The 24,981-nt window shown below is 45.5% G+C and overlaps 1 protein-coding gene across 1 annotated transcript in view; it reads right to left on the bottom strand.

Annotated features, from left to right (window-relative positions):
* ZNF618 (zinc finger protein 618) overlaps window positions 1-24,981 on the bottom strand; it is a 156,736-nt gene that overhangs the window by 3,798 nt on the left and 127,957 nt on the right. The window contains exons 10-13 of the mRNA XM_088527978.1: window positions 22,552-22,740; window positions 19,861-19,944; window positions 18,668-18,724; window positions 4,261-4,338 (exon numbers count right to left, since the gene is read on the bottom strand). Coding sequence (XP_088384104.1) covers window positions 4,261-4,338; window positions 18,668-18,724; window positions 19,861-19,944; window positions 22,552-22,740 — 408 coding nt within the window. The remainder of the gene's footprint in view (window positions 1-4,260; window positions 4,339-18,667; window positions 18,725-19,860; window positions 19,945-22,551; window positions 22,741-24,981) is intronic.

Raw genomic sequence — 24,981 nt, forward strand, 5'->3', positions numbered from 1 at the left:
GCTGTCCATTTCAGCCTCAGATTGGAAAAAAAAAAGAAAAAAATATATTTTTGGAAAGGAACCAAAACATGTTCCTCCTTAAGGCTGCAAAGATAGCAACTCCCTTAGGAGTCTTTGTGTTCATTTTCCTTATATGTGGTGGCTAAACACTTTGCCAGCTTTATGGGATTTTTCAGGTCAAGAACAGTAAATTTATTGTTGTATTCACTCCTTTTCCTCTCCTGGGCCCAAGAGCTTTGCCCCCACCCTGGTGAAGTTTGCCTGTTCTTAGTATACTCTACTACAAGATGAAATAGGCTATGAAATAAGCTGGGTAGCAAAAATAAAGTGTAAAATGAAGAGAGGTGGAAGAAGGAGAAATAATGAGAGAGATGACTAGGCTGAGTAGAGAGATGAAATTAAAAACAAGTAAGACAGAACAATTTCTTCACTCATCACAGCTGGGCTTATCTCACCTGATTTTGGACATCTCTATCAGAGGCACCTCTTCTCAAGATGGTCCCTTGCGACTCCTTTTACACTCAGTGGTGCAAAACAGAGACTGATTCATTCATCCAGCCTGAACCAGCTGACTCCTGTAGTATGAGATCTATCATACTCTGAACTCACCTGGAAACAGTGACCTCCTCTCCACTGATTAAAAAGGGAGTGGAAGGTGACCAGCTCAGGTGGTAACATCTACGGTCTCCAAATACCAACATTCAGTCAAATGAAACCTGCTCAAGAGGGCAGAGCAGTGGGCATCAGAATGAACAGGAGAGGGCAAAGTTACTTTCCTTTGTGCATGGCAATGACCTGGAGAGATCGGCAAGAGCCCAGGGACAAGCAATGTTGTGAAGAAACTCTACTGCTCTCTTCCATACAAACAAGTCCTCTCAAATTTGAGCTGCTCCACATTCTAGCTCAAATCTAGCTGAAGAACAGCTGCAAATCAAGTCCAGAAACACAGGAAAACACAGAGCCAGAGCCCAACCAGGGTAGATCCTGGGACTGCCCAGAGGACTGTACATGCCCGGACAATCCAGGGTATGGTGTCACGGTGGTTTTTTTGGAAGCACTGTCATGCTCAGGACTGTAGTCAGAGGCGGGTGTGGAAGGGACCAGCTCCAGTGAATGACAGCAGATACAGCACATCTGTTTCCCCCCAGCATTTGCTCTACAGCTTACGCCACAAGTGGCCTCAACTGCAACATCTGCAGGTAGGCAAAGGAGAAGGCTGTCCACTAAGTTTGTTCATTTATAGTGGTTCACTTCGGTTCAGGCCTATGAACATGAAGGCTTCCTTGTCTTGGTAGGAGGAATGGTGGGAGACATCCTCTGTTTTTCCTCCCCTCCAACACTTTATCTATTTCACAATAACAGGGGATTAATTATGTGCAAATATCCGTTAGCATTCTATATGGCATTAATGAGATTTGTGTACTTCAGCCTCATCTTCCTTATCAGGCAGTCTACAAACTATACAGATCATGCTTCTTTAATTTCTCTTCATGCCTCCAATCCTTTAATCCAGGTTCATCCTTAGTTGCCCTTCTATTTTTTTAGCTCTAGATTTTAGGGAAGGCATTATATGGTAGCATTCAACCTGAACAAAGTATCTTAAAGGGAGTCAAAGCTGTACATTGCACAGTATAATTACAGAACAAATTCTTTTGCTTTGTATTCTGCTGTTCTATTTCTGCCTTTCAACCTCCAATTTACATTCTAATTGCTTCTTCTCATTGTGTAGCTGTTTTATGGAGCTATAATTTCCCCTTATTACCTTTCAGCCTCCAGATTTAGCCCTCTGCATGACAGAAGTGCCAGTATGTCCCTGCATTTGCTCCTCAAAGCCAGCAGTGCATTCCCTCTCTTTAGTCACTTCCGAGAAGGGCTCAATCACACATTACTTTAAGTTGGCACAGATTAACCATTTGCCTCAAAGATGATCAAGCCAAACTGGGTTTCTGAATGCACTAGCTGAGAGAGGTTTGAAGCATTTCTTGAGCACGGGCAAATTTTCTTGTGCAAACTGCTGCTATGCCAGCGTGGCCAGTATGGGGACCCCCTGCCACCAATTCTGCTGACCACTGCAAGGCCTCTCAGACCAAAGCGATACTGGCGCTGAGCAGTGACTGTTTCTTGGATATCCCTAAGTGCTAACAGGCTAAAAGGTTGCTTAATCAGTCTGCTCTGATTAAGGAAGATTTCCAGAACCAGACACCCACCAAAGCCATCTGCGGTTCTTCCGTCTCATCATTTTGTTTTACCCTCATCCCACAAGAGCTGGAAAAAAAATATGGCAGAGCTCACATGAAGTTGCATGGATTTGGAGGAAAAAGTTGATATTTCCTCCAGACCAAGAGGCCTAAGCACAGCACACAGGCAAGCATCATGTACAGGAAAGGACAGGCTGCTTGTTCACATGGGGCGGTTTGGTGGATGGGCTGCAGAAAGCATTCCAGGAAGACAAAGACATGTTTGTTGTCACTGTACCATCGAGACACTGAGGGAAGGAGCTCAGGAGAACACAGCGACTAACAAACAGACAGAGCAGGGAGAGGTGAGAAAATACAGCTCAACCAGAATAACCCTGAGTAGGGGAAGATGGGATTACACATTGATCCACGTGCATGTCTGCTAATGCTACACATGACAGATACCTGCTTCCTTCAGACCTTTTCCTTGTCCAAAGTAACCGAGGTGGACAAGCCTGGAGGCCCTGGGTCATTTGTGAAGGAGAGAAGGAGGAAGCTGCAGATAGCACTAGCCTAAACTTCTCAGCATCTCACACCTTGCTGGTGAACCGTCATTCTTCCCTTTGATACCCCTAGCCTTGGTTCCATCTCTGCAGCTCCTCTTCTCTACAGTGTCACCAAAGAGCTGTAACTAAAAATGCTGCATTCATTACTGGAAACCAGAACAGGGACCAAGGTGGCCACGACACAGCTGGAAGGCACGCAGAGATTGCCTCTGACCAACGGCAAGGACAGACCCCGTCCGCATGGACCCCTGACAGCCACAACCCTGACGTGAGCTTCACTGCTCCTCCGTGTGCATAAAGTCCAATTACTCCACGCTAACCAGCTCGCACTCTAACATAACATAACATCCCCAAAGATCACCCATAGAGTTTCATAATAAACCGCTCTAAGCGTCTGTTCCTAATATTATGAAGATGACAAATAAAGGAGCTGCTGAACGGCACATGAACGATAACCAATGAGAACTTCACTTGAGAAAACATCTTTACAGATGAAGAACTCAAAGAACGCTTTCATATAAACTAGGATTAAAATTAAAACATGAAACAAAATAAGAACTTCTATTAATTCAGTGTCACAGAACTGAAAATACGCTTTCCCTTGAGCCGCTTGTCCTTCCTTGCCACATTACTCAGGGTCTATTTATAAAGTGAACGTAAATGCAAGCACTGAATATACCCCTTAGCAGAGCATCTGTCTGTTGGAGAACACCAGCCTATCAAAGGTGAAATAATTTCTAAACCTGCCTCAATTTACTTTAGTTTTCATTCAGGAGAAAAAAACCCAGATAATTCTATTAATATGCCAAAGAGTCTGTTTTGACATTTTTGAATATTTCGAATGCTGTGTTCAAAACAGCTTTTGTTTTGAAATCTAAAAATCTTCTCTTAATATTCAGGTAGAAAACAAGAGATGTATTAGGAACAAAATAATTGTTATTCCTCAGAGTACTATTTTGCAGAGAGGTTAGGATGAAATGAACACAACTTCTGAAATTGCACCCTTTTTTTTTACGAAAACACTTCAATCTTTTGTCGAACTCGAGGAAACACAAGAGGAGACTTGTGTAGATAAAGGCTCTGCTGCCCTGCAAGACTGTTTTGCTCTGTTTGCTTCTATGAGAACTACCCTTTCTGCAGGAGGAGGGGTATTATCTGCTGTCAAAGCGAGTGACCCATTAATACCTATGAAATGAGCATTTCCTTGGTACCTTGGGACAATGGGGAGTTTGAAGCGCTCCATGCTAGCGTGGCACACGTTTCTCTGCTCTTTCTATGCAAAGGAATAAAATATGATATGACACACCCTGAGCCTTGCACCGTTGCAGCCACTGCTATGTGCTCCAGGCTTTGAGTATCTTTCTTCTCTTTTTTTCTTTTTTTCCTGCAGGTGAAATTACTGGGGCTTGGGGAAACCGTGAGCACGGGAAGCTCTATTGACACACAACGGGGTCAACGTCAGGCAGCAGCGCAGAATTTGATTCTCCGCTCTAAGCGAGTCAAAGTGCCCAGCTTACCTGCGTGGGACTGCATGTGCTCCAGGAGATTGTTATAAAACTGGAACTGGATTCCACAAGCTCCACAGGTGTAAGGTTCTGTTTGGGAGAAATCAGTTCAGAAGAATTACACAGAGTATGCAGGGAAGCAGCACACGTGCATACTTGAGTTTGTACAGTAGCTGTGCGGTGTCCCAGCGCCCAGGCCATGTCACCTTGGCCAACTTGGGCCCTCGACAGCGCATTCTTAGAGCCCAACCGTCGAGGTCCAGGCTGGGACTCGGGGCAGTGCTAGGGCACATGTCTGCTTCCTGAGTTCGGGTCAAGCATGTAGGCATGTGCTTCACTTTGCACCCGTGAGAAGGTCCTGGGTGGCACAGGGACTGCTCAAGCACTAAAGTGAAGCACCTGCAGGTGTCTTTGTACGAGTGGGATCGTAGTCAACTAATGACTTGAGAAGCCTCAGGCTGACCAGCAGCAGGGTGTCCTAGCCCATGCCTGCTGCAGGTTGCTTTAAGCATATTCTTGTTCTTTTAAATCTCAACGCAAAGTAATGTGAATTCATTTTATACCCCGTTCTGTCAAATTCCAGCCCCTGGTGCCGTTTTGGAATAAGACAGGGAACACTGGGCTGTGAAAAATCCTTTTGCTTGGAACCCAGGACACAAAGACATTCCTGTGGGGAGGTCGGCGAACTTTTTGTTGCTGTCACCAAGTGCAGCAAGACTGGGGGATGGCGAGTGCTGCTGGGCTCAGTGCTGGCAAGTTGGCAGGGTAAGCAAAGGTGCAGGGGAGGAAGCACAGAAATCAGAGCTGTGCCAGAAGGCTGAGAGCAGAGCAGGAGAGCCGTGTTGCCGGAGTCATATGGATGAGCTGGAGCCAGGGAAGCGCTGGATGTACAATTCCTGTGTAAGCTGCAACATAGGCTTAGTTCTAATCTGCCAAGTAGACTGAAAAATCTTTTTTTTTCCAATGCATCAACCTCATCGTTCGTGTTTGCAGTTGCTCAGTTTAAACAGTAGGAGCTGAGTGCTTTGGCTGGCAGATGTACTACCAAGCTGTGGAGGGATACGTCAACATTGCAGCTTCCTTCTTTACCTGCAGGTATGCCAGCATGCTGCCACCATGTATGCTGTGCCACTGTATTTTGTAACAGCAGAAAGGACAAATGCGAGCATATGGCATATAAACAATTTTGCATGGAAATGCCTGACGCACACGGAGTAATTTTTGTTGCTACAATATATCAGAAATATGTATCTATGTTTTAAGGGAAAAAATATACCTTGATACATTCTGTATCAATGAAACAGAAGAAATCTATTGTTCATATGCAAAAGTGCAAGTATCCACTGTGCAAGAGCCAAAATACAGGAAAGCACAAGCCTGATTTTGCTGTAACCTATGAGATGTCTCCAGCAGGGAGCAAAGAGCATAAACAGTCCTAGAACAGTCACCCCAAGATGTAATTATAAGCCATAAGGTCAGACACTTTGCTGTGACTTTTTCCTAAAGTCTACAGCACTTTGAAACGATGACGCCAATTCCAAACAAAGGGGCTCTGCTCAATTCTTTATTTAACTTAACATACTTTCTTGTGATGCTACTGTTATGTTGATTCTAGTGACACAAATTGGAAATACCATAACTAGGTAACTCTAGGTTCTAGAGAAAAGCAAGAGATTTGGAGGCTGAGTGGCACCTACAGGGATTTCAGGTTGGTAGAGATCAACATATGGACTGGTTATTTCTATTGAAATTATTAGTAGTGAAAAAGTTGTGGTAAAATGCTATAAGAGATAGGATTCTTGCTCTGTTCAGAGCAAGACTGAACAGAGTTGTTATTTTATCATTTAAAATCCTTCTGTAATTATTGGAAAGGAACAGACCTGAAAGAGGTGAAAATCACCACTTTCAGCAAGTATTTCACTACACCAGATATTACAGACACACTTATTTCTCACTGCTGTTTATATGAAGGAAGTCCAGCCTGCTCATTTGGATGAAGAGGTCTCCAACCAAGCGAGACAAACCCCACTTCAGTGTCACAATTAATATTTGATTAATCTATCCAAAGGAGGTCACCTTCAAAGAGCCTGCTGAAGTTTGACAGATCTCTGGTGCCCGTAGCCAGAGCTGCTTGCAGAGCTACCAGTCCCTGTTGCTCTCGTGGAGAATCCTGCCCCAATGACTCCACTGGGAGAGCAGAACATGCTGCACATCTCTGAACATGCTGCACATCTCTGATGCTTCAGATAGTCCAGCACTAGCAGATGGTGAAGGTTGACCCCCTGGGAAACTTTCAGCACTCAGTGTGCCATTTAACACCAACGGGCATGTGCAGCTCCTTCTGCTACCTCTGCCTGCAGTAACCTTGGGCACAGAAGGAATGACCAAGCACTGTATCCTTGACTGTTGGAGTCCGAGGACTCCCTTCTCTCCTCCCAGAGAAGTACACAAACCCCATGATTCTCCTAAACACGTTCCCAAGAAGTCACCAGCACAATCCTTAACCAGCCTCACTTACAGGACACTCCTCTGGGAAGTGCAATTGCCCACATACATCCAATACTCTCCACACAGTGTGTTTCTCACATTTATAGTAAAATAGAAGAGGAAAAAATATCCTCACTGTTCCTTTCCAGTACGTTTTTTCTCACCGAGCTGCTTTATCTTCCTCCTATTTTATTCTCAGCTATTCTGCTGTCATAAAGCTCACCCTCCTTTCTTTCAGCCTCTCTCCTTGCCTCTTCACTCCCTTTCATCCATCTCTGCAGGGCTCTCTGCATCTCCATCCATCGTGTTGGGCCCATCATGGACTCCACAGCCCTCTGCCTCAGACTCTTCCCTATGCCACTACAACACACTGAGTGTGCTCCAGTGAAAGGCCTCTTATTTGGAAGTCTTTTCAGAAGAATCTTTTCCATATTTAACCTGTTTCTGAAAGCTCCCTCTTCTGCTTTGCTACAAAAACACCCAGAGCTGGAAACAAAATCAACTTCTCTATGTGCTTGTCTTTTGTTCTTACCTCTCCAGACCAGCCTAATGCTGGCTATAAGTATGGGTTCACCTAATAAAATGGGAAGAGAAATAGATGCTTTTGTGCTCCCAATTATGATGTTTTTTTTCTTTTTTGGTCATAAAGTATGTCTACCATTGGAGGATGGTATCTAAAAATAATTCATCTGAATGAAATAAATTTGAAGTATTTTTCTTTCAAAACATGCAAAAACTCTCAAGTGAAAAGTGGACTTGAAAGCTAATTTCTCATTCTAAAGAAGGTTCAACATATTCTAAATATTTCCTCCCAATATTCCCACGACAAAAATTCATATAAGTCTATGGTTTTCCACAAAAATAAAATAAGTTAAGGTAAAATCAGGGTAATATTTAAATTCATCAAACAAATCAAAAGTGATGCTTGGGGAAGATGTACAGAGTGCCTTTGAGAATGAACTAACTTTATTTCCCAAGGCTTTCTTGACACTCACACTTTTCAGATTCCAACCTCCACTCCTTTACGTTCCACACTGCAGAGAGCTGGGAATAGTTAGGCCACGTTGGAAAGGCGGTGAGGGAGGCATCCAGAGCTAAAGAAAGAAGGAAGATGGGTCTGAAAGACCAAGAGGAAAAAGGGGAGCTCTGTGTTGGAAGCCAGGCACAACTGGAAGAGAACTGCTCATCTCGGCTTGCACTCTCAGCAAGTAAATCCTCCATTTGATTTCTGCTTGCAGCTCAAAAGTGGAATTAACTGGAAAACCTGTTTGACAAAAAATGCTCTCAAAACTTCTCTCCCTTGGAGCAGAGCCCCTTTCATACCACTGCAGCATCTCTGCTTTTCTCTTCTCCAGAGGGAGTTTCAGCTCTCCTCCTCCTTGCTCAGACTGAGTTTTACAACATCCAGAGAGCTGTTGTCCAGCAAGTAGTTTGAACTCAGCCAGGCGCCCACAGAGTCCCCCCCAGGACAGCAGTCCAGGCCCAGACTGCTTAAGACCAATGCACCCTCTTGGGAGATTTAAACCAATCTCTCTCCTATGCAATGGAATAAAAAGCTTGGGAAAAAAAGGGGGGATTTTCAGACGCAGGCAAGGTGCACATGTGCTTCCCTGCTTCTAGGGCACCCTGATGCAACCATGCCCAGCCCTGCACCCAGCCTCCCCAGCACAGCACAGCACTCCTCCTTTGAGGACATTTCTTTCCACCTCCCATGGCTTTTCTGATCTGCTTGTTCCCAGACTTTTCCTGTCCCACTATTGCTCTTACAATAAGTAAATGCTAGTTAAAACATATGAGGTAAGGAATATAAGTTCTCTAATGCTTCTCCTCTGCAATAAACCTTCAAACTGACTAAGTTAAATATTCACATCTGCATCTCAGAGGGCCAGGAGTTGTGGCAGAAACAACAGTCCTTTTGATGAGAAGGGCAGCCATCCACCCGATGTGCTCAGACAGGCTCCTGGATCCACCCTGGAGCCATCAGCCTTTTTCCAGTGCCAGGTGCTGTGAACTTTCCCGCTCCGCTCCCTTGGCAGGAGCTCGGGCGCAGGGTGTTCCTCACTCTCCGGTTCCATTTCTCCCCGTTTCCACTCTCGCAGGCAGCTGGCGGCTGCTATAACCACGTGCTGCTGCCAGCTGCTCTCCAGCTGTGCACTTGCCTTGCTCGGGGGGTGGGTTGGGACTCTGCTCCACATCTGTAGTAACAGCTCCCAGACCCCACGAGCTCTCCTGGGCTCTTCTAGGGTGCTGGTTGGCAAACGGTACCAAGGGTACATAGGGCTTGGTGAGGGGACAAGCTCTCACACCCTGAACATCTTCCCGGCAGCCTCCCCTCTCCTCCTCTGAAACTGCTGTGCCAGGAAAGCCCATCACCAGTCCTGGGGCCAGGGGGCTTATCCACAATAAGAATTCAGGAAAGCCTGGATGAAAAAGCTGCACGTGTGCTGCCACTCTGCACCCGGACAGCCTCAATCCCATGGATGACTATAATTCACAGCAGGCTGATAGTGGCTGCCACACTCACAGACACCCAGAGCTTCATTGGTGGTACAGCCAGGACTAAAAACCAGCTAAAATTCTCCAGAAAACTGGAGCTGGGCCGGACCTGCTGGCCCTCAACCAGGGAACTCCAGGTGACAGGTTGGTTAGACCTCATTCGCCATGGCCACATAACGCTCTATCCCTTCTGTCTACGTCCTTCTTCCCCTGCTCTCAAGAGGGTGTTGCTGATCTCTGGTCTACAAGTCCTGCAATGCTGACCACTCAACATCTACCACAGCATTCTAGCACATCTCTAGAGGGCTCAGAAGATGAGACCGCAGGGCTGCTCTGTGTGTATTGGGCATCTCCTGCCTCTGCGCTCTGCCCATTCTCACACTTGCAGAAAATTGCCGCAGAAAGGGTTGAAATAGGCTCCAAGTCTTCACAAAAGAGTAGGCAGATCATGAACTGGGCCCTCAGAGAGTTCACGCTGTCACACTAGCTCTGCTGTCTCCTTGGCTCTGTTACTGCTGCATGTTTGGAAGCTTTCTGCAAGACATCAAGCTTGTAGCCCAAATTTGGCAGCAGAAAAGTCTGTTCGTAAAATGGCAAATGTTGCGTGGGCCGTTCCTGTCCACATGCCACCAGAGAAGGCAGGGAGAGTACTTGATCACGAACACATGACAGTTGCCTCACAGCACAGCACCTACTTTGGTCCCCCACTATCCTCCCACCCACCATCATCTCCCAGAACCTGCTTGAGACATCAGGTTAAAACAAGAGCAAACTGCTAGAGATCTCTAGTAGTTTCATTTCACCCTCATTTCCAGCGAGGATGACAGAGCACTGGAACAGGCTGCCCAGAGAGGTTGTGGAGTCTCCTTCTCTGGAGATCTTCAAAACCCGCTTGGATGCAGTCCTGTGCCACGTGCTCTAGGTGACCCTGCGTATGCAGGGGGGTTGGACTAGATGACCTCTAGAGGTCCCTTCCAACCTTCGGCATTCTGTAATTCTATGATTTCCCAGATTCCTGCATTGCTGTTACACTAGGACACAACTGACAGCAGGTCAAGTCTGTGACAAGCAGAACCCCACTGCTCTCACATGGTCATCTCCAAGGTGACAGCGCTGCTCTCCAACAACACGTGGATCCCACTGCACCGAGCTAAGAGCCCAACTCCATAGCTCTTCTGCTGCAAAACGTTTGGGAAATTAGAATGAGCAAAAAATTACCCCAAACATGTGCTGTCTTCCAGCAGGAAAGGGATGCTCTATGGACAGAAGACCTCAGTAGGGTCTGACTCTCATTTTTGAGCCATCAGCAGTGCCAGAGGACTGCAACCATCAAGCGCAGGGTGTTTCCAACAAACTCAGAAGTTCGGTTAGAAACTCAGGCACTGAGGTGTCCCTAGGCAAGGGCATTTCATTCTCCTGCCCAGCTCTGAAGAGCTTTCTTCTCCAAAATTGAGAGGCTACATTGGCTGAGAAGCACAAAACAGTGTTCCTTCCCAAGAAGACTCTTCACCCCTCTCTGCTCTGAACAAGGCTTGGGTCGCCCTGACTAGTTGGCCTGGTGCTCTCTGAAGCCATTACAGAACCTCAGAGCACCAGCAGTTGTTGAATCCTTTTAAATCTCCGGAGCCATGTGGAACTAACATTCACACACAGCTGCACAATTTGAAACATCCTTCCCTGGGGCTATTATTAGACGTTTTTATTAGTGCTTTTAGTATATATATCTGCAGTGAACAAAGCTCCAGAGTAAGACAGCAGGCTGCATAAGCCAAGACTGAGGAAAAAAAAAAAAAGGCATTTGTGCTTAGGTTAAATAAATCACCCTAATTCCCATGTTAACTCATGTTGCCACATCTAAGCCAGAGGAAAAAGCAGAACTCCGTTTGGGGCCAAGAGTGAATACGAGTCAAGAGCTTTTAATAGAAAGTGTCTTGCCATTTAGCAGAAATGCCCCGAGGACACTGTAGGCAAGCTCGATCCAGCAGGCAGCAAACAACCCGTGTCTGTGCAGGGAGGCAGACCCCCCAGCCGTGCACTCCTCCTCCCAGAGAGCGCCCACATTTCAACACTTCCATCCACACTTTGATGAAAAACAAATACAAAATGAGCCAGGAAAGCCTCTCATGGTTTTCTCTCCATTTCCACTAGCTAGTGACCCTGTATCTTCACACACCTCAGGTCCAAACTGATGAAATGATACATTCCAAATGAGCAGCAGTCTCTTAGAAAAATGTTACCATGCACCAGAACTGTGGAATGTTCTTGAAAGCAGAACTTGTGTCAATTCCACCAATCTCAAACAGTACAAGGTGCTACGAAGCATCCTTCAAAATGGGGAGCCTCAAACACACAGTTCTCAAATTTGCTAGCACTGAATTTGACTTCTGTTCCAATGGGAGTGCTCATCTTCTGAATGAAATTCTAATTTATTTCTCAGATTTGTAAATGGGAAGAGAAGAAGTGTTCTCTCCTACCCTGGCCATGTTCAGGGCCTACCACCCCGGAAGGTCCAGGCGCTCAGGGCTGGCTCACGGGAAGCAGTAGATGGTGAGCTTGGAATAGGCAGCATCCCCCCAAAAAACAGACAGGAGTCGAGCAGTAGCAAACCACATAATAACGTAAAGGATTAGAATCCACCTATTAGAAACATCAGGGAGATGGGGCAAAAATCTTGATCGGAGACCACCTGCCTCAGTCCTGAAGAACCTGCTCTGGTGCATTTGCTTGGCCCACACCCTGGGCTCCTGGTTCTCACGGGCAGACTCAGGCCAAAGGGAATCATCTTTGGGAAGCTGTTTAGTGAGTTCAGCCATCGGAACAAGTTTTCCCTTGTGCAAGTGTAAGTCAAACACGGGTTTTCAGTCTTCAAAACTTGGTGTTATAGGTATTGTTGGCATAGTTCACAAAACTGAGCTCCCAAAAGGCTGCGAGTCCAAGCGGTTTAGCACTGAAACACCCTGAAGGATCCTTCTGTCACCTTTTAACCTGAACCCGGGGCTACAGAAGTGAGGCCTTTTATTCTTTGACATCCGGACTCATAATGAAAAGCATTTTTTTCATGAAAAATGCTGCCAGGGCAGGCCAGTAAGGCCGCAGGGTGGGAGTCGCCGCCTATGCGAACCACAGACATCCATCACACTTACTTTGTAAAAGCGAGAAAGGATTTGAAATCAGGGAACTTGTGGTTTCTGCAAAAAAGAGATTTAAGTACTGAGACTGGCAGAGACCTTGCTGCATGCTACGCAGCTCTGCCTAGCTGCTCCCTTATCCTTCTGCTTGCTCTGCATTTCCAGATTTAACGGTGGCAGGACAGGGCTGGCCATTTGCAGCAAACTTCTTTGCATCCAGCTGTGAATTTTCTCTCAGCATCTTGGTCAAGTTTCTCATGAATGCGAAACTGCCTCTTTCCTTCCCATTTGCACATGTCCACATATTTTTTTCTGACATTTCTGACATCGACTGCAGCGAGAGCAGTTAAGCGGTGAGGACTGCTGACAAAATGCGAAGCTGTGGGGTGGGGAAGGAGCCCTTTGCAAATGCTCTAGCTGAGGCCCCAGGTGCCAATTCCCTGATACGTCGTGCACCTTCCTCCACCTCCCTGTGTGCCTGGAAGGCTTGGAAGGAAAACCGGAAGGTTTTTAACCTCGTTGGATGAGGTGACAAGGGAAATGGTACATGTTCCTAAGTGTACGTGTTACTTCAGGGTGAGAATATTTTCTATTGAGCACGGAGCACCGCGAATGGTATCTCTGAGACGTGGCTGAAAGCCTTTGGTCAACCTACAGGGGCTATTCGCACTCCAGGCCAAAGTGCCCTGGATCAGAAGTGGCAAATCTCAGCCAGGGTGGCAAATCTCACAGGGTGATCACCTCAGATCACCCTGTGCAGTTTCCTACAGCTGCAGGTTAGATCCTCTAGTGTCAAACCCATGTAGAGGGGAAGAAACCATGACTGCTAATTATTCAATCATCAGTTCCATGCAGTTGTGAAATGGTCCCAGGTGCAAAGTTCTAAACTGAAAGAGGCTCTCAGGGCTGACAAGACTGTTGCGGTTTGTTTGGACAAAAAAATGGGACTTTCTGGTCAAGCTCAGAGGTCAAGCAAGCTGAGGGTTTGCCCTGAATATGTCAGAAGTTGCTTCCAGAGAGGGCTTCAGCTGGCAGGGCCAGCTGGTGATGAATGGAAATGAAGGCATGGATGATGCTAGGCAGACAAGAACAAACAGTGCTATGGAAAGGTGATGCATGGAAGCAGGATACAGAATGCTGCCAATTGCTTCAAACATCCGTATTATCTGCTGAGGCACCGCGAGTGCCATTTACAGCTGCTAGACTCTGTATCTGGAAGATCATCTTCATTGAAATAGGTTGCTAAGCTGGTCCTGCTGAGCAGGTGAACATTGCAGACTGCTGTAGGTGCCACTCTTTTACCATTTGCGCTCTCGTCCGGTTTGGGGAGCATTGCACATATTCAGTGAGCACAGGGACGCTCACTAGTCAGTCCTGGAGCTTCAGTCTTAAAGGGCTCTCTCGGCATCCAGAAGTGAGAAAGCTTTTCAAGTTAAAAACCAGCACTTTACCCTCCAACCTAAAGCAAACCTGACCTGGAAGGGCAGGACAGGCATATATTATTTAATACATCCCAATGTATTCTCATGGGCACACTTGGCATGAGTTAAATTGTTTTCCAGCCAGTACTGTTAATACGGTCTCCGCTTTATGTTGACTTCCTCTACAAGTGAAAAGTGTTCTCAATCTGCAATAGGAGTTGAAGACACTCACCAAACAGTAATAGGAATTTTCTGATCTTTATAGTCTAGGCCAATGCTCTCCGTGCACTGTATGTTTCATACGCCCTATCCCAGTCAATTTTACCAAAAGCCACCAGCAACCGTGAAAAAAATTGCCAGAGTGTCATAGTTTGCCTCCCGATAATTCAGCTTGTTCTGGGTTTTGCTAATCTTTCACTCCGCAGATTCTCCAGGCTAGATAGAAATATAAGTTCATTCTTTCCTTGCTCACACCCTGGTCTATCAGCGATTCTTCTTCCTATGTCCCGTCCACCCTGGCATGGCACAGTATCTGTGCTTGAAGACCACAATCCCAAGGTTGTATTTCTGGCTGCTTTTTCACAAATCTGCTGACTGCTCACACTGCTGCCTCAACATCTTTCTTATTTATTGTCTTGACGTCCCTTCCAAAGAGCTGCTGTCTCAGAGCTCTTGAGGAACTGGCAGGTTTCCACTCACAGACAATTGCTGCTGAGAGGTTATTTTAACCAAGATATTTTTCTTCCTGTCTACAAATAATCCATTCAACAAGACAAGCCCACAAGTGCTAAACGAACATGGCACCAGAAATGAATAGTTCATTCTGGGAAAGCTTGATCCCAAGTGAATGCTAGGTGGAACCAATGTGGCATATTTATGTGATAGAGTAAAATGACTATTTTAAAAAATGCACAAACAACTGTGTTGCCCTATAGCACCTATAGGTTAGTTAAGACAACATGGGAGCTCCCCTAATGAGGAACCTTCCCCTCCTCACTCCTCATCCATTAGCAGGCTTGGACCTGGTGCCCCTCCAGCTCAAGGACAGCAGCAGCCGGCTCTTAGTCGTGAATCAGCCACCAGATGACAGATACCAAACAATGAATCCAGGCACTTGCATGGAATTTATATTTTGCACGAGTCCAGCTGGCATAACCTGCCAGACAAGCAGCTGTGTCTCCAGGGGCAGAGGCTCTAGCGCTGGTTGTGCTAGCGCCGTGCTGCAGTCAACGATCAAGAACTCTTATGCCTTAAGCATTAGTCACACTTACTTACTGAAGTTTATATCACACAAGTCTCCTATGTTCCAAAGAGGAAATCCAGTCGGACAGACTATATCATCACTGAACTACAGAGAGAGGCCGTAAGAGGATGTACAGTCAACAGCAAAAGATCCCAGTGTTATTAACACACCTGGCTGCCTCCACCTTCACGCATACCATGATTTCCTGCACTTTCAGTACAAAACTGCTTCTTTTTTTGGCTCTCTGGCAGCTGGAGAACCTGCACATTTTTACTCTGCAGCAAGAACATCCATCTGCTCACACCCATTAGCAAAGCACAACATGGATAACAGTCTCAACACGCAGTTTCCTTCACCTGGAAAGTCCGGCAAAAGCTCCTGCTCAGTGTCTTGACTTTTTCCTCTTGGTCACATTACAGGACTTGGCATCAGGACATGATAAGTGATACGGAACTAAACTTGCTGTCACTGCAATGGAAGTGGCACAGGGGGCTCAAGCAGACATTGCGTCTGCTTCCATCAGCACCCAGCGCAGCCTTAGAAAACATTTCAACCATGAGCTTAACATTGATCTGCACTCTGCCTTTTTGCCATTTGTGATAAACTAAAGCTCCATTCTGCTCAGTTATGAAGCACGAAACACTATCTATTTAAGGGATTACATAGTTTAACATTAGGATTTTTTTTCTGTGGCAAGTCGTGAATGAGACGGCTCCTTCCGCTTCAAATAGTATCATGTTGCAGCTGGATGGTAATCAGTATCCATAATATACACAAAGAGCATCCCACAGTGCATTTCCATTAGCTAAACGTAACTATCCTAAGTGTGCTGCATATACAGGAAAGTCAGAAATATTATCAAAAAGGTTTTGCGTTTAGAGCTGAACCACTGAAAAAGAAATACAGCATGTGAGATCAGGAAACGTGTGCTTATAGACCAGCTTCAGAAACATTCACTAAGCACATTCTTAAAATTCGATCCCAGGCACTTTATATTGTGACAACCGACACTTCTCATTCTTTTACAAACATTTTTTACTTATAAATTCAAAGAAGGAAATTAATTGTTTTCTCATCTCAAGATTCACCAAAATGACGACCAGAAGGAGCTTTATTTCTTGAAACCAGCTTTAAGACTTAGATGATCAACAGGTTATGCAATACAAAGGACCAACTCCATCTTTTGTAACTGGTTCATGTGATTCTTTTCTGGCCTTGCTTAGAATCATCATAGAATCATTACGGTTGGAAAAGACCTTCAAGATCATTGAGTCCAGCTCCTGAGTTCAGGAGTGAATAACCACAGGCTTCACGGGGCTTCATGGGACCTTTGGGTGGGCTGCCTGTGCTCCAGGGCAGCCTGGTGGGGCAACCTGCAGGTTCTGGTGGACACTTTGAAAACACTCTGAAAACAGGTCCAGCACTCACAAATTTAATCAAAAAGCAAATTACTGGGCTGAAGAGCCTCTTGCCTGTTAACACAAAGGTTAATACGCATTCACACAATGGGTGGCAGCTCAACAGTCCCTCTCCATCCACTGTGTGCCTAAACCATGCCCCCTGCAGTGATGACTTTCTGCTAGTAGACAGGTTCAAGCTCAGTCACAAAACGGTGCTTTGCCAAGCACAACCACTACACAAATTCTATCTTGATGTTGTTGCACAGGCATGAAGATCCCAGGGTTCCCAGCTAAAGGTACCAGGGCAGTTTGCATTCACTCTCACACGGAGTGGGGCTGTGTGAGATCTTGATTCCATCACTTTCAATTCTGGTTGTCTATTCCCATGTAAGACTCCCTACGGAAATGCTTCCAGGTTTCTTTTAGATGGTCTCAGCTGCTGGTCTCCTGCTCTGCCTGCCTTTCCTCCTCACTTGAGACATCCATCTGCACATTTTGAGAGGGAAAAGCAAGGAGCAGGATATGCTCAACCCCACAGTCCCAAAAGATGCTGCTGTTTTCTTCAGGATCACTACAGCCGAGCCTGTCACTAAAAGCTCCCATCCACATTAAGCAAATGTTACACAGAATCCAAAGTTTAAGGAAGCCACACAGCTCTCAGGCTCAGTTCACCTGGGAATCAACTCCCTACAGCAGCAGGAGTTTGGTGCTTGGCAGCATATGGGAGCAGAGAGGATGGAAGTGTCTGTCCCTGTCATTTGCAACCACATAACCAGCAGCTGCGTCTCTGCCTGGGTGGCATCTACTGGCTGGAGCACAACAGAAACGCCAGAGTTCCTCCTAGGAGCCTGTGCTATGCATGTGTACACTGAGCTCCATACACACCTACCACAACACCGTCACGGAAAAAAACGGGAATGGTGAGGAAAGAAACACATCAGCTTCTGAAAAGTGAAGGTATCTGCTCAGACACTCAAACCCTAGGAAGCCTGTAGAGATTTCCACGGCCTCTCTAATCACCAGTATCATTTATGCTAGGATGGCCACTAAAGCTGCTATCAGTGAGAATATCTGGGTTGACTCCTGAGAAAACAAATAAAAAAGAGATGGCTTGGAGGAAGAGCTGGAAAAGAAGAGCACTGAATGGGACACACAGGAAGCAGCACAGGAAATAAAGAGTCCAGGGAGAAAAAAACATGGCTGGAAAAAAAAAACAGAATGTGGGATAGATAAAGTAATGGGAAAAAGGCAAGAATTTTATATGCTCCCATGCACCAGTCTGTCTTTGAGCAGTGTGTTGGCTTCCTAATGCAGAAAGGAAGTGCTTCCAACCAAGGCCCAACTCCTCTCAAATGAGCCCCAAGCAGACCTCACGTTTTCTGGTTCAAAGACAGGTTTGGGTGAGCACCTTGCAATTCCCAGCAGCCTGCCAGGCCCTGGCATACATGCTGGTACACCTAGAATCACTTCTTATCATGAATGATGATGAGCAAGGCATATGAAACTCAATATTTAATTTATAAAAATGTCTGTATTTGGTTTGTTTTTTACTATGAGCTTTCACTCTTGTGTGTTTTAAAATTTACAGGTTACACACACAGTGATTCAGGAGAAAGATGAGTGTGATGTGAGCAGGTACAAGGAGATGGAAAGGAGGATCTGTGAGATGTGTCAGAGCAACAATGGGTCAGTATTTAAAAGATATTCAGGCCGAACTATATTCTTGACAATATATCATAGCCACACTTTTTTTTTTTTCTTGGACCCCTTGCCACAGATGCATCTCCCTCTCTGCAGAACTTAAGACTCTGCAGCAGGTTTGCAGCCAGAAGGTTTTTCAGTGCAGATTTCTTGGCTATAGGGATCAGTTGTTTGATACAAAGGAAGATGATTCCGTCCTTCTCCCAGCACTGTCTAAGAACAACCCAAAGCTGCTGCTGTTAAAGCGGCAACAGAGCAGTTCTTAGAGCAGTTAGGAACCCGTTTAAAGATGAACATTTAAACACTTGGAAATCCTTCACACAAACCACTCACACTACACACAGACAGGACAAGAACAGTCTTGCTGAGGAGCCAGGGGCCACTTTCCCAACAGCAAGTCAGCTAGTAACTCTGAACAGTCAACATCAGCGATGTCCATGTTCTGCCATTTCTAATGGCCTGGTTTGGCTGACTGAGGAGAGGCTCTGCCAAAGGGAACAGGAGAGGAGAGTATAAAGGCCTGAAACACAGAGACAAGCTCACCTGATGGATTCTGCTTACATCGCTTTTCTTTAGGTTTTTCTGTCCCCGAATGAACAGCTGCAATTGTGGTAAATGCTTGGATTAGTACAGGATCAATCCTCATTGCACAATAACCAGTATTTTAGTAACAAACAGGGTTTTTTTTTCCCCCTTTCAGAATCTCCCACTCTGCCGCATATGAGTTTTCCAACACCATTCCTTTTTCAGACAGTTCCACAAGAGCCCCCACGCGCTCCAGAGGTGGATATAAACCCCCCACATGTAACCTGCTGCGGGGACAAATTCCTTCCTAACTCTTGGCAGTTCCTGGAGAAGACAGCTCCATCTCTTACCTGTCCATTCCAGCTAGCAGCACTGTGAACACCACATGATTTAGTCCTCTTGAAAGCGTAAGGAAAGGAGACCAGCCTTTTATGCTAGCATATGATTTAGTTTGCATGAAGATGCCATTATATCTGGTATGTCTGTTAAACTCTAAGTGGGGAGTATAACAGTGGTAGTGTCCCACTTGAAATCAAGGAAATACATGGATGGGATGAAAGTAAGATCTTGCAAAGGAAGCTTTATAAATGTCCTACCTAAATAAAACTGTCTAGGATGGGAGGTTATGTTCAGTTACCATCATTTGGATGTAAAATTCGAAGGAAACCCAGGAAGTGAAGTAAATTTCAGTTCCTTCTGGCATATCTATTCTGCTCTCACATCTATACATCAGATACACTGTGACCTCCCCGGAGCAAATTCACAGGCAGCTGGATTCTTGTTTACAGTGAAGTGCAACTATATTGCCACATTTAGCGTCACCATAATATGCAAACTGCTATTTTATTTATAGTCCTCAGAATTCTCTTGCTTGTTGAAAATCGATTTGCTTCACAAGGACTTCACTACAAAGAATGAGTACAGCTTCATCCCTATCCATACTCCACCTTTTCTGCATCTTTGTTCCCCAGTAAAAAGACTGTGCTAAGATACCTGGATCTTGGCAGCAGCATCCACACACCACAATTCATACAGGCTCTGGAGTGCCAGAAATCAGGGGAGGATTGGGAAGAGGACTATACCCCTAGAAGGCCGACAGCTTGCAAGCTTTGCAGAAGGTACCCAACAGATAAACCACCACCAATCACAGCTGAATCCTGCCCTGGAGAGTGATGTAGTAAGCAACAGCAGGAGGGAACGGACACACTTACCGCTGGAGTTCTGAGAATTGCTGTTTGTTTCTTCAAAGTTGTTTTGCCCTTTGCCTTCCACTCTCCTGCTGAAAGCACTTTCTGCTGGGTGGAGAACAAAGCATGGATGGTGACTGGGCAATACTGGACACAGAATCACACAAACAGGAGGCAGACAACACGTTCCCGTGCCACATAATTGTATACCCTGAACACAGCAGAAAGGTTAAATTTCTCATTCTGGAGGCAAATGGGCCAGATTCATTGAAGAGATAACAGGCAGATATTTTTTTACAGTGTCTTCTGGCAGAGGTGGCCTGGATTAACTTCCAGGGAGCCCAGAAACACCAGTCCTGACTGAAGCAGAAGGGTCATGGCTTCCTCCCCGCCACCAAAAAGAAACCCCTATCACACCCCTGCTATGACAATAAGCTGCCCTCAAAGCCTCTGGCACAGGTGACTATGTCTGCAGGTTGAACTCGGGTCCTCACCACAGCTCACAACAGTGTCCCCTACTGAACCGCTATGCCAGCTCTCCCTGGGCATCCTCATCATCAGCATCCCCTTCCCAAACATCTTCCCTGAAGACCTCAAGGGGAGAAGTCACCAGTGGCCTGGAAGTCTGCCCACAACTTCGAGAAGGGCTAAGGCAGCCCTTGGCCCGTCGTGTTTTCCTCGCTATCTTGTGGCTGCCCAAGGCCCGGCGGGCAGGTCCCACTCCTCTGCGCCGCGCCAGCACGGCTCCACCAGGCTCAGCAATGTGCAAACTGCATAGCAAGGGAGTTCGGAGAGAGAAACCCTAATGCATGAGTGTCAGTGACATAAAACTCCTCTGAAGATCCGTTTCAGATCATTATTTTAATTCTGTGAACTGCCAAGCAGTCAGAAGCTCTGTCTTGACATTCATAAAGAGGTCCCAGGCACGTGCAGCCTCATGACCTCCTTGCAGTGAAGCACAGCTTAGATACAGGGTCTTATATCTCACTTTGGCTGGAAGAGACCTAAGTTGCATGAAGCTCCCAGCCCATGAATGCAACCCAGTCAGTCCTTAATGGGAATATCCACTGACTGGTCAAATCCTCCCAGTGTTGAAGAGGCTCCTGAAATTCTCCAACTGTAACATTCCTAATTCTACCCAAAACACAGGAAAACATAAGAGCTTGATAATCAATTCAGGAGTTAAGCAGAATCACATAAAACAGGGCTGAAAAGGACCAGGAGACATTATCTCATCCATCTCTTTTCACAGATAAGTAATAGCAATGAGAGGCCTTAAGCAACTGGCAAAACAGATGGCACAGTGGGAAGAGGAGGCCACGGCAAAAGGGATTAAACTATCCTTTCCTTCCCACCTCCAAGAGACCCGGGTTCAAATCCTGGAGACATGGTAGGACACTGGGGTTAAAAAGAGTTTCTTGGAGATCAGTGTTATCAGGCTCAAGCATCACAGTGATTCCTTCCTTCACATGGGGAGAGAACAAGTCTAACTTTTACTTAATGCATTGATATAGTTTTTGATTACAGAAGTAGGAAAAAACATCCCATTACAAAAAACCCCAAACATCTCCCAGTTACTGCTCGGATGAATCTGGCCCCTGACCCAGGAAGACTCCTAGTTAGGCTCTTTCTGTTTGTGTAAGAGACATGAAACTGCAAGAAGCTGTCACAAGTTTAGATAAACAATGAAAAAGGTTCCTCAGCTTGAACTCTTAACTTGGTAGAACTGGATGGACCTTCAAATTAGTAATAATAAAGTAAAGTGATTATTTAAGAGCTGCAATAACAGTATGGAATTTCAGGACCCACAAGCCATAGGAAGACAGGTCATTCACTGTAATATCTGGTAGCTGCAGATGTGCATGACAAAAAATACCCTTGTTCAGAGTACTGTGGCCTCTTCCACCACAGTCACTGGTGCTTCTCACATCTGTCCATGCCAGACATTTCAGGGGCTTTTAAATAGTATCTCATTAACTAGCCCTTCCTCTATATTAAATGGAATATATATCTACCAAATCCACAGATTTAAGAGAACACTTCCCTGCTGTGTGGTAACATGAACTGTGCATCTCTCATTTGTTAATAGTTTTTGACTGCTCTTTTTATTTTTTTTTTTAATTATATACTTGATCTTGTTTGGAAGGAGTGACTGGGGACATGGGGAGGAGCAACTCCAACCCGACTCTTCTGACCTCTCTGTAATGGCCCTGCACCCTTTACTTTGCTCCTGGAGCCCACGTTATCTCTCAGTGGTTCCTGTGAGGAATGTGCAAACACCTGCACTTCATTCCATTTGACTTTTCCCAGGCACAGGCCTGCCTCTGAAATTACCATTTGCAAGAAATACAAGCCAAACAAAACTGAAAGAAAACCAAAAAGCCCCGTAGTTGACAAGCCACTAAGCCAGTCTTGGGCAGCGAGCTCTCCTCTGTGACACCAGGATTTGAAACAGGGTCTTTTGTGCCTTGTCATTAGTATGATCCTTAAAAAAACACTTGCCACTGGAAAAAGGTTTTAAAAACCTACTGCTGATCTAAATTTGGATTTGTACTTTGCCAAAGGATATAATCCCCTCAACTGCTTCTGGGAATAGTTTTTCTGGGACAGTCATGGATGGAGCAGACCGAGTCCAGGAAGGGTCAAAAAGCCATCCCAGGGCAGGACTGGACACTAAGCAGTTAAGAAAGTTGATGGTAGAAAGGCAATTGGTACCTGTGATGGCCTTGCTTCCTGGGGATCCAGAATTTGGAGCGCGGAACATCTGGGATTGGGATGCCGGTGGGACACCGGAGGGGGTGCGGTGCAGGAGGGTGGAACATCGGTTTATTGAAGGCGGTGTTTTTTTGCTGGATTGGCTCGCCTGTGTCTTCACTGCCACGAAGAGTGGAGATCGAGAGAACTCTGGATATGAACACTCAGAACTAGTGCCTGGACAGTCAGTCAGCTCCCAGACCGTGTGTCCTCTGGGAGGATTGCTTTCTAACATCCATGCTCACGAATCCCTTGCACGGGGACCTGCAGCGACTGTGGATCCGCCGATCCCATATAACAAAATTGTTTTCCCATCACCCAAAGGGACAGATTCCTAAAGCTTATTAGTTCCACACCTTTAACTGCCACGTGACCAACCCACTTCTCTTCCAGTAGAAATCACCCCATCCATCTGGGAATCCTAGTTGGTTGGGGTTTCCCTGCACCTCTGTGCTCTGGTTTGACTTCAGTAAAGTCTGAACCTAGAAAGCAGGTTTCTAACGTGCTACTCAAGAGCTCTAAATGGGGAAAAAGTTAAACCTTTTATCCTTGAGCCTTACATATGTCCTAGAGATTTCCAGCTACATTTTTTGTCTCTCTAACCTAATATAAAGAAAAAAGGGTTGTTGGTAATGGGAGGGAAGTATGAGGGAGAGGTCTCATCCCACAGGTCAGGAGAGGTCTTTTGGCTCCCATCTCCAGAAAAATGCTGGCAAGTTATGGATAAATTCTGAGTATTACTGTGATACGCTCTTTGAATGTACCCCAACCTACAAGGAGACATTTTGGTCTCTGCAATGTGCAGGGTGAATATTCAGGAATTTTTAATGCCAAAATCATGTGAAAACTTTTTGGGAGGACAGCCCTTTGTCCAGGCTGAATGGATTAATAAAAATAAACATAATAAAATAGATAACACACACACACATGCAAACAAAAAAGGGGGGGAGGAGCAACCTAATAAGCCCCTACTTTCCTCAGTGGCTTCTTTCATGGAAATTTGGATATAGTTTCTGAAGACAAGTCCCACTCCAACCATCTGCCATAGAGATCCACTAAGAAACAAGGTTCTCATAACCCACAGCCCAAGCTCACTACCGTTAACTTCTGTGTCCAAGTGATCCTATGGAATGCCCAAAACTGGAGGGATAACACCAGCACCTGCTCACCTTGACGAGTCTAACTCAGAACTACCTATCCACGTTGAGCAATCCTCCATCACAGGCTGCTGCAGCAGCCCAGAAACCTCTCTGAAATGGGTGAGCAGAAAAGTGACCTGGACTGGGACTGCTCATCTGCAAATCCTGAGACATTCTAGACCTCCCACTGAACTGCTCTCATGTTTCCCTAACAGTGAATGGCAGCAACTGAGAGTGGTGATGGGTAGAATCGAAGGAACCTGCAAAGAGAGACTCAAACAAAGTATTTGTTTTGTTCGATCTGTTATACAGATTCAAGATGTTACTTCTAGCAAATGCTGGTATACTTCTACAGAACCTTCTATGACAGGTTTTCTTGCAGTCTAAGTGAAGATACTTCTCTGCTTGGTTTCTGGCCAGCTGAATGGGTAGGAGGCTTACTCTTGCTTCCTAGGCATCATTTCAATCCCCATGGATAATCTTCCTTCAGTTGCTGCCAAACTGACAGTAAATATGCAGCCAGGTAAGATAATTTCCTGCATGTATGACGACCAGTTTCCCAAGAGGTCTCTTCCCACTAGTTGCTGTTTTACTACCCATCTACACCAACTAAGAAAAGTAGCAATCAGCCAACAGCATCAGACACAAACAAGGTCATCAGAGATTCTCTGCAGTCCAGACTGTCTCTGGACTGTCTCTGTGAGATCTGAAGGGTGAAATTTCAGCACTATGAAGATCTCCAAAAATGACTTCTTTTTTTCCCATAATTCAAAAACAAAAATGGCTTTTATCTTACATAAACAGACTCACTGTTTGGCCTCAGACTTGCAGGAGCAAGACTCAGCTTTATTCCTATCCCTCTCCAGATATAAAGTTCAAAGATACTCCATCCAACACTAGGCCAAAACAAAGTTCAAGCTAGCAAGGCAAGACTGGATGAAAAGAAAATAATATTAATCCTATTAGTCTGGAGGTTGCTAAAAATGCATGGAAGAAAATGTTTTAGTCTTTAGCTTACCAGATAGTAAATTCTCTTTGAAGACTAAGCAACATATATAGACATGATCATGTAACTCCTCTGTCCTTGAAAACAAGTCTCCACTGTGAAACTCAATGCCTCAGTCTGAGAAAAAGGCCAAGTTCAAGCTATTTTTGCAGAAAAAAAAAATGAGTTGCTGAAAGGTTACAAAAACCTTAAAATCTGCAACCAGACAGTACAACTGGAGACAGCAATATGGACAGATGATCCCGT

Source organism: Tinamus guttatus, unplaced genomic scaffold (assembly GCF_059628265.1).
Source record: "Tinamus guttatus ecotype Peru unplaced genomic scaffold, ASM5962826v1 Tinamus_guttatus_pri_ptg000297l, whole genome shotgun sequence".
Classification (NCBI taxonomy): Eukaryota; Metazoa; Chordata; class Aves; order Tinamiformes; family Tinamidae; genus Tinamus; species Tinamus guttatus.